This window comes from Sinocyclocheilus rhinocerous, unplaced genomic scaffold (genome assembly GCF_001515625.1).
Source record: "Sinocyclocheilus rhinocerous isolate Xijiao unplaced genomic scaffold, SAMN03320098_v1.1 scaffold2420, whole genome shotgun sequence".
Taxonomy (NCBI): Eukaryota; Metazoa; Chordata; class Actinopteri; order Cypriniformes; family Cyprinidae; genus Sinocyclocheilus; species Sinocyclocheilus rhinocerous.
Window position 1 is genome coordinate 109,967 of NW_015629430.1, and position 10,410 is coordinate 120,376.

The 10,410-nt window shown below is 28.9% G+C and overlaps 1 protein-coding gene across 4 annotated transcripts in view; it reads left to right on the top strand.

The window, feature by feature from the left end:
• pak6b (p21 protein (Cdc42/Rac)-activated kinase 6b) overlaps nucleotides 1-9,834 on the top strand; it is a 32,355-nt gene extending 22,521 nt beyond the window's left edge. For all 4 annotated transcript variants that reach the window (XM_016550788.1, XM_016550790.1, XM_016550789.1 and 1 more), the window contains 3 exons: nucleotides 911-1,036; nucleotides 3,016-3,150; nucleotides 9,162-9,834. In XM_016550788.1, the coding sequence (XP_016406274.1) occupies nucleotides 911-1,036; nucleotides 3,016-3,150; nucleotides 9,162-9,329 (429 nt within the window). In that variant the 3' untranslated portion in view covers nucleotides 9,330-9,834. The remainder of the gene's footprint in view (nucleotides 1-910; nucleotides 1,037-3,015; nucleotides 3,151-9,161) is intronic.
• Nucleotides 9,835-10,410: the final 576 nt, after the last annotated feature.

Consider the following 10,410-nt stretch of genomic DNA (forward strand, 5'->3'; position numbering starts at 1 on the left):
CACACACACTCTCACACACTCTCACACACACACACATACATACATTCAACTTATTTTATTTCACATTTCTTATGTTTTTGTTTAGTTTAACTTCAAGTACTAAAATAGCTAAAACAGAAATACAATTAATAAAAAACTATGAAGAAATATTTAAAAAGAAACAAAAACTAATAAAAATGACAAAACACAACAAAATTCTTTAAACTTTAATAAAAATTAACATGAAAATAAAATATAAAAATAAAAACTACTGTATATAGAAACATTTTCAAAGAAACAAAAAATGAATAAAAAAAACAAAAACAAAATTACTAAAACTTTGAATAAAATTAAAATGAAAAAGAAAAATATAAAAATAAAAACTATATAGAAATATTTTCAAAGAAACAAAAACTAATGACCAAAACACACAAGAAAATTACTACTTTTAACTAAAATTAAAATGAAAAGAGAAAATATAAAAAAGAAATGAAAACTAATAAAAATGACAAAAACGCAAAACAAAATTACTAAAACGTATAAAATGAAAAAAATATAAAAATGTTATAGAAATTTTTAAATAGAAACAAAAACTAATTGAAATAAGAAAACATGACATAATTACTAAAACTTTTAAAATTAAAACAGAAAATAAAAAAAACTATATAAAATAATTTTTAAAAGAAACAAAAGCTAATAAATATGACAAACACAACAACATTTCCAAAATTCTAATGAAAATATAAAAATAAAAACAAATTCAAAATATTAATAAAATCCTCTGAATGATACTAAAATAGCACTTTTCCCCATTATTGACAAAGTACATGTTTTTGGTGTATAGTAGACATTTGTGGATTGGCAATGCCGATGATTTGAGCTTTAGGAAGCTGACCGGAATTGATGTGTCGTCTCATTCTCTGTTTAACAGGTCAAACTGTCCGACTTTGGATTCTGCGCTCAGATCAGCAAAGACATCCCGAAGAGAAAGTCGTTAGTCGGGACTCCGTATTGGATGGCGCCGGAGGTGGTTTCAAAGACGCCCTACGGCACGGAGGTAACGAACATCATCAACCTTACCTTTAATTCCATCAGATCACATGTGATATGAAGTAAACAATCTTAATGGGTGAGATTATTATCATAAAGATGCTGGTTGAGCCACATGTCACAATGCCACAGCAGATATTTAAAGCATATAATGCTGTGATTAAGACCTTTTAATGAGAGGATTAGAGGCAATGCATAATATTTGCATAGAGATAAAGGTGGATTCGCTTTACCGGATGTTGAATCTATTAAATAGCGTTAGAAATCTCTACTATAACATAACATGACCGGTCTGACATTGCTTCATTCACCGAAGGTTTGGAAAGCCTGATTAATTTGGCAAAGAGACCTTAATAGTGACATTGATAAGGACAAGTGGAATAGAGTTTCTATGGTGTTACACAGGTAAACTGGGTAGTTTGAGCAATAATTATGCTGGAAGTGAAAGAAAGAAACATTAAACATGCTCACGGGAAGTGTACATAAAAATACTGCCTTTTTTTAAAATTGTGTTGTAATATCTTGAGAGATTGTTGGGAAATCGACTTTAGCGGATAAAACTGAGATTGATCATTTTAAAACAATGAGTTTTCCCTTCCTACTAAACAATACATGTCTTTGCTAATGTTCACATGTAGTTATGAATTTCTGAGTTGTCAAAATATCCCGTTTTTAAAATGTTTTTTTTTTTTTTTTGTGGTTATGCAAAACTTGAGGGAACGTTCCGTTTTAGAATTCTTGCAAACATTTTCGATTGTGAACGTTACTTTTGAATGTTCTCTGAACGTTCTGAAACAGTAACATTTAAAAAAACAAAACAAAAAAAAAGTTACATAAATGTTTTTTAAGGGAAAAAAACATTCAATGAATGATGTGTAAATAGTAATGAAAGCTTTATTTCTAGATATTAAAAACATCCTTTATGTAAAAAAAAAAATATATATATATTTTTTTGGTTATACAAACATTTAGGGAACATTCAATTTTATGTTACTCTTGAATGTTTCCTAAACAATTTTAAAATGAGTAGAAACATAAAAAAAATGTTAGATGAACATCCAACTAAAATGTTTCCGAAAAAAATTAAAAAATATATTTTTATTTTTTTAAACATTTAATTTTTGTTAAGCACATTTTTAGGGAACATTCCATTTTATTATTTTCAAACATTACGGGACTGCTACTTTTGAATGTTCTTGGTATGTTCTGAAACGTGCAGTAAAATTTAAAAACGCATTAGAGGAATGTTCAAATAAAACGTTTCAGAAAAAAAAACACTCCATGAACAATGTGTGAATAATGTTTTTGTGCTAACTTTTTAAAACTCTGAACGAACGTTCTATTAATGTTTGTTCATTATTTTTTAGAGAAGGATCTCTGTTAGCTGGATTGTTACTGCAGGTAATTTAGTCAGAGCAGATACTGGACAGACAGCTAAAACATGGACTGATTATAAATGCTGGCAAAACTGCATTGAAATCAGACTCGTACAGACATTCACTTCATAGGAAGACCATTGCTTCTATTGTCTTCCAACTTTGCATCTTGTTGTGCATTATATGCTGGTATTTGTGGTTTTGTGTCTGTTGTGTTCAGCTTTTGTTTGTACCAGGTGTTATGCATAAAATAAACTGATACATTTAATGTTCAAAAAGAAAAAGAATGATTGGAAAAGTCATGGAAATGCATTGGTCCAAAGCCTTGGGAAACCTGTATTTATTTATATATGCATATTTTAGTTTGTAATAGTTTTACGTTTGTATCCTCATATTTTTCACTGACTCACAGTACAATACAAGTGTCTGTGTGACTGGCAAACAGCTGCTCAGAGAACTTCTCAGACGCTTCTACATGAACTTTATCTATAGTTCTTTGTGATTCTTGAGAAGGTTGCGTTTGTTCCTCGGAATGAGGAATCAGAATTAGTGAGGCAGAGATGCTGCTTTCTGCTGAAGTGAAAGATCCTGATGTTTTGTGTGTTTGTAGGTGGACATGTGGTCTCTGGGGATCATGGTGGTGGAGATGATCGATGGAGAACCTCCGTATTTCAGCGAGACGCCGATAGCAGCGATGAAGAGACTGCGAGACGAGCCGGCGCCAACCGCCAGAAACATCAGCAGGGTAAAACCAGCATAACCTCAACAGTTCATTCAGTCAACTAAAACTGAAGCTAAAACTATATTCATGTCATAATCAATTCAGTTTAGTTTAACTTGATGTAATAAAATAACTAAAACTGAAATTAAAAATGATTATAATTAACAGAAAAATAATAACTTTAAAAATATTAATGCAAACTACAATAAGCATCCCAATGACACAGAATGTGAAATTATAACATGCATATGTTCATGCAGTGCTGTTATTTATGGAAGCCCGTTTCCGCCACTGAATAAAAAATAAAAAAAGTAATTGTGTGACCTTTTTTATCTCACCATTCTGACTTTTTTCTCACAATTGTGAGATATAAAAGTCACAATTGTGAGATATAAAAGTCTTAATTGCGAGATATAAAAGTCTTAATTGCGAGATATAAAAGTCTTAATTGCGAGATATAAAAGTCTTAATTGCGAGATATAAAAGTCTTAATTGCGAGATATAAAAGTCTTAATTGCGAGATATAAAAGTCTTAATTGCGAGATATAAAAGTCTTAATTGCGAGATATAAAAGTCTTAATTGCGAGATATAAAAGTCTTAATTGCGAGATATAAAAGTCTTAATTGCGAGATATAAAAGTCTTAATTGCGAGATATAAAAGTCTTAATTGCGAGATATAAAAGTCTTAATTGCGAGATATAAAAGTCTTAATTGCGAGATATAAAAGTCTTAATTGCGAGATATAAAAGTCTTAATTGCGAGATATAAAAGTCTTAATTGCGAGATATAAAAGTCTTAATTGCGAGATATAAAAGTCTTAATTGCGAGATATAAAAGTCTTAATTGCGAGATATAAAAGTCTTAATTGCGAGATATAAAAGTCTTAATTGCGAGATATAAAAGTCTTAATTGCGAGATATAAAAGTCTTAATTGCGAGATATAAAAGTCTTAATTGCGAGATATAAAAGTCTTAATTGCGAGATATAAAAGTCTTAATTGCGAGATATAAAAGTCTTAATTGCGAGATATAAAAGTCTTAATTGCGAGATATAAAAGTCTTAATTGCGAGATATAAAAGTCTTAATTGCGAGATATAAAAGTCTTAATTGCGAGATATAAAAGTCTTAATTGCGAGATATAAAAGTCTTAATTGCGAGATATAAAAGTCTTAATTGCGAGATATAAAAGTCTTAATTGCGAGATATAAAAGTCTTAATTGCGAGATATAAAAGTCTTAATTGCGAGATATAAAAGTCTTAATTGCGAGATATAAAAGTCTTAATTGCGAGATATAAAAGTCTTAATTGCGAGATATAAAAGTCTTAATTGCGAGATATAAAAGTCTTAATTGCGAGATATAAAAGTCTTAATTGCGAGATATAAAAGTCTTAATTGCGAGATATAAAAGTCTTAATTGCGAGATATAAAAGTCTTAATTGCGAGATATAAAAGTCTTAATTGCGAGATATAAAAGTCTTAATTGCGAGATATAAAAGTCTTAATTGCGAGATATAAAAGTCTTAATTGCGAGATATAAAAGTCTTAATTGCGAGATATAAAAGTCTTAATTGCGAGATATAAAAGTCTTAATTGCGAGATATAAAAGTCTTAATTGCGAGATATAAAAGTCTTAATTGCGAGATATAAAAGTCTTAATTGCGAGATATAAAAGTCTTAATTGCGAGATATAAAAGTCTTAATTGCGAGATATAAAAGTCTTAATTGCGAGATATAAAAGTCTTAATTGCGAGATATAAAAGTCTTAATTGCGAGATATAAAAGTCTTAATTGCGAGATATAAAAGTCTTAATTGCGAGATATAAAAGTCTTAATTGCGAGATATAAAAGTCTTAATTGCGAGATATAAAAGTCTTAATTGCGAGATATAAAAGTCTTAATTGCGAGATATAAAAGTCTTAATTGCGAGATATAAAAGTCTTAATTGCGAGATATAAAAGTCTTAATTGCGAGATATAAAAGTCTTAATTGCGAGATATAAAAGTCTTAATTGCGAGATATAAAAGTCTTAATTGCGAGATATAAAAGTCTTAATTGCGAGATATAAAAGTCTTAATTGCGAGATATAAAAGTCTTAATTGCGAGATATAAAAGTCTTAATTGCGAGATATAAAAGTCTTAATTGCGAGATATAAAAGTCTTAATTGCGAGATATAAAAGTCTTAATTGCGAGATATAAAAGTCTTAATTGCGAGATATAAAAGTCTTAATTGCGAGATATAAAAGTCTTAATTGCGAGATATAAAAGTCTTAATTGCGAGATATAAAAGTCTTAATTGCGAGATATAAAAGTCTTAATTGCGAGATATAAAAGTCTTAATTGCGAGATATAAAAGTCTTAATTGCGAGATATAAAAGTCTTAATTGCGAGATATAAAAGTCTTAATTGCGAGATATAAAAGTCTTAATTGCGAGATATAAAAGTCTTAATTGCGAGATATAAAAGTCTTAATTGCGAGATATAAAAGTCTTAATTGCGAGATATAAAAGTCTTAATTGCGAGATATAAAAGTCTTAATTGCGAGATATAAAAGTCTTAATTGCGAGATATAAAAGTCTTAATTGCGAGATATAAAAGTCTTAATTGCGAGATATAAAAGTCTTAATTGCGAGATATAAAAGTCTTAATTGCGAGATATAAAAGTCTTAATTGCGAGATATAAAAGTCTTAATTGCGAGATATAAAAGTCTTAATTGCGAGATATAAAAGTCTTAATTGCGAGATATAAAAGTCTTAATTGCGAGATATAAAAGTCTTAATTGCGAGATATAAAAGTCTTAATTGCGAGATATAAAAGTCTTAATTGCGAGATATAAAAGTCTTAATTGCGAGATATAAAAGTCTTAATTGCGAGATATAAAAGTCTTAATTGCGAGATATAAAAGTCTTAATTGCGAGATATAAAAGTCTTAATTGCGAGATATAAAAGTCTTAATTGCGAGATATAAAAGTCTTAATTGCGAGATATAAAAGTCTTAATTGCGAGATATAAAAGTCTTAATTGCGAGATATAAAAGTCTTAATTGCGAGATATAAAAGTCTTAATTGCGAGATATAAAAGTCTTAATTGCGAGATATAAAAGTCTTAATTGCGAGATATAAAAGTCTTAATTGCGAGATATAAAAGTCTTAATTGCGAGATATAAAAGTCTTAATTGCGAGATATAAAAGTCTTAATTGCGAGATATAAAAGTCTTAATTGCGAGATATAAAAGTCTTAATTGCGAGATATAAAAGTCTTAATTGCGAGATATAAAAGTCTTAATTGCGAGATATAAAAGTCTTAATTGCGAGATATAAAAGTCTTAATTGCGAGATATAAAAGTCTTAATTGCGAGATATAAAAGTCTTAATTGCGAGATATAAAAGTCTTAATTGCGAGATATAAAAGTCTTAATTGCGAGATATAAAAGTCTTAATTGCGAGATATAAAAGTCTTAATTGCGAGATATAAAAGTCTTAATTGCGAGATATAAAAGTCTTAATTGCGAGATATAAAAGTCTTAATTGCGAGATATAAAAGTCTTAATTGCGAGATATAAAAGTCTTAATTGCGAGATATAAAAGTCTTAATTGCGAGATATAAAAGTCTTAATTGCGAGATATAAAAGTCTTAATTGCGAGATATAAAAGTCTTAATTGCGAGATATAAAAGTCTTAATTGCGAGATATAAAAGTCTTAATTGCGAGATATAAAAGTCTTAATTGCGAGATATAAAAGTCTTAATTGCGAGATATAAAAGTCTTAATTGCGAGATATAAAAGTCATAATTGCGAGATATAAAAGTCATAATTGCGAGATGTAAATGTCATAATTGCGAGATATAAATGTCATAATTGCGAGATATAAATGTCATAATTGCGAGTTATAAAAGTCATAATTGCGAGATATAAAAGTCAGAATTGCGAGATATAAAAGTCTTAATTGCGAGATATAAACTCGCAATTGCGAGAAATAAAGTCAGAATTGTGAGATATAAAAGTCACAATTGTGAGATATAAAAGTCACAATTGCGAGATATAAAAGTCATAATTGTGAGATATAAAAGTCATAATTGCGAGATATAAATGTCATAATTGCGAGATATAAATGTCATAATTGCGAGTTATAAAAGTCATAATTGCGAGATATAAAAGTCAGAATTGCGAGATATAAAAGTCTTAATTGCGAGATATAAACTCGCAATTGCGAGAAATAAAGTCAGAATTGTGAGATATAAACTCGCAATTTGGAAAAAAAAAGTGACATAATTGCGAGATATAAATGTCATAATGACGAGTTATAAAAGTCATAATTGCGAGATATAAAAGTCAGAATTGCGAGATATAAAAGTCTTAATTGCGAGATATAAACTCGCAATTGCGAGAAATAAAGTCAGAATTGTGCGATATAAACTCGCAATTGCGAAAAATAAAGTCAGAATTGTGCGATATACACTCGCAATTGCGAGAAATAAAGTCAGAATTGTGAGATATACACTCGCAATTGCGAGAAATAAAGTCAGAATTGTGCGATATAAACTCGTAATTGCGAGAAATAAAGTCAGAATTGTGCGATATAAACTCGCAATTGCGAGAAATAAAGTCAGAATTGTGCGATATAAACTCGCAATTGCGAGAAAAAAAGTCAGAATTGCGAGATATAAAAGTCTTAATTGCGAGATATAAACTCGCAATTGCGAGAAAAAAAGTTAGAATTGCATGATACAAACTCGAAATTGCGAGTTATAAAGTCAGAATTGACTCGCAATTCTGGCAATTCTGACGCAACTGCGAGTTTGTATCTCGCAATTCTGAGGAAAAAAAGTCAGAATTGCGAGTTATACGAGTTATAACTGAGGAGAAAAAAAAGTTCCGATATGTTCTCAGAATTGCGAGTTTTATCTCACAATTCTGAGAAAAAATCTGTTTTTAAAAAATTTTAAACGATCAGTGGCGGAAATGGGCTTCCATAGATATTGTACAGTAAAACTATAAAAATCATTAATTGAAATAAAGCTGAAATGAAATATTAATATTAGATGAAACGCTTAAACTTCAAAAATGTAAACGTTAAAAAAATTATAAATGTTTAAAAGTACTAGTTAGTAAAACTGAAAAATAAATAGAAAAAATAAAGCTTAATAAAAATCTACCCCTCATTAATTAAAAATCCGAAATGAAATAAAATATAAATATTAGATGAAACACTTAAATTAAATTTTTTTTAATAAAAATGATACATTTTTAAAAGTAGTAAAATTAATAAAACTAAAACTGAAAAATTAATAAAACTTAAATAGAAATATTAAAAAACAAAAATGAATAAAAAATGACAAAAACATAAAATTACTGAAATTAAAATTCTAAAAATGAAAGATAATATAAATTTAACAAAAAATTAAAGCTAATTCAAAATATTAACAAATACTATAAATATATAAATACAAAAACAACACATATTACACTTTAATTAAACTACTAAAAATAATTTATTAATTAAAAAAGCCTAAATTAAATAAAATAGAAATAATAGATGAAACACTTAAACTTAAAAAATGCAAACTGAAAATTATGAATGTTTAAAAGTACCACAATTACTAAAACTAAAAGCTGAAAAATTATTAAAAAGCTAAATAGAAATGTATTAAACAATTTAATAAAAATGACAAAGGCACAACAAAATTACTAAAGTTCAAATTGTAAGAGATAAAAGCTAATATAAATGTAATATAAAAAATAAATTAAAGCTTAATAGAAATATTAAAAAATAAATAAAAAGGACAAAGAACATAACAAATTACTAAACTTAAAATTGTAAAATATAAAGGTTAATATAAATTTAATAAAATATAAAAATGAAAGCTATAATTAATACTAAAACAATACTGACTTCATGCATAAATAAAATAAAATCACTTAATTAAAAAGAGACTTAAAATGAAGAAAATGAATCCTACTTTCAGGACCATGAAGTTATGTTTGGTCATTATGATGTTTGATATTATGTATAATGATCTCTGTGGTGTGATCAGATCTCTCCCGTCCTGAGGGACTTTCTGGACTCGATGTTGACGTGTGATCCGCTGGAGCGAGCGAGCGCCGGAGATCTGCTCCAGCATCCCTTCATGCTGCAGGCCGCTTCTCCTCGCTGTCTGGTGCCGCTGGTGGAGCAGTACCGCAAACGCATGTCGCGATGCTGACCTTTAGCACTTTAGAGACTGTGAACCTTCCTGATCTACTGGAAAAACCCTGACGTTCCTCTGGAGAACCTCATAGAGGAGGACAGGAGCGATTCCCCCCAAAACCATCATTCTGTCAGCATTTATTCCTCTTATTCTAATGCATTTGCACAGAACCTTTGACATTATGTGTCGTGTGTAATAGAGACTGTGCTGATGGGTTTATTAAATACATCTGATGATCGTTCACAATGTATGGAAGCCTGTTTCTGCTCCAGGACAAGGAATTAAAAGGTAATTGTGACCTTATTTCTTGCAATTCTGAGGGGGAAAAAACGTTAACTTACAATTGCGAGACAAAAAAATTTTTAATTCTAAGAAAAGTAAAAATTGTGAGATATTAACTCAGAATTGTGAGAAAAAAAAAATAATTGTGAGATATAAACTCAGAAGTGGTGGTGAAAAGGTCAGAATCAGAAATGTGAGATACAAACAGAATTGCAAGATAAAAAGTCAGAATTGTGAGATGTAAACTCAGAATTGCAAGAAAAATGTAGAATTGCGAGATATAAAGTAAGAATTGTGAGGAAATAAAAACTGAATTGTGAAAGTCTAAGTTGTGAAAAAAATAGAATTGTAAGATATAAACTCAGAATTGCGAGAAAAAATAGAATTGTGAGATATAAACTCAGAATTGCAAAAAATTGGAATTGTGAGAAAAAATAGAATTGCGAGATATAAAGTCAGAATTGTGAGGAAATAAAAACTGAATTGTGAAAGTCTGAATTGTGAAAAAATAGAATTGTGAGATATAAAGTCAGAATTGCAAGAAAAAATATATAATTGTGAGATATAAAGTCAGAATTGCAAGAAAAAATATATAATTGTGAGATATAAAGTCAGAATTGCAAGAAAAAATATATAATTGTGAGATATAAAGTCAGAATTGTGAGATTAAAGTCACAATGACCTTTTTTTATCCTGTGGCAGAACCAAGCGTCCATAACAATGAGACCAGCAACATGAATTATGAATCATGTTGACAGAATTGTGAGATATAAACTCGCAATTCTGACTTTTTTCTCGCAACTGCGAGTTTGTA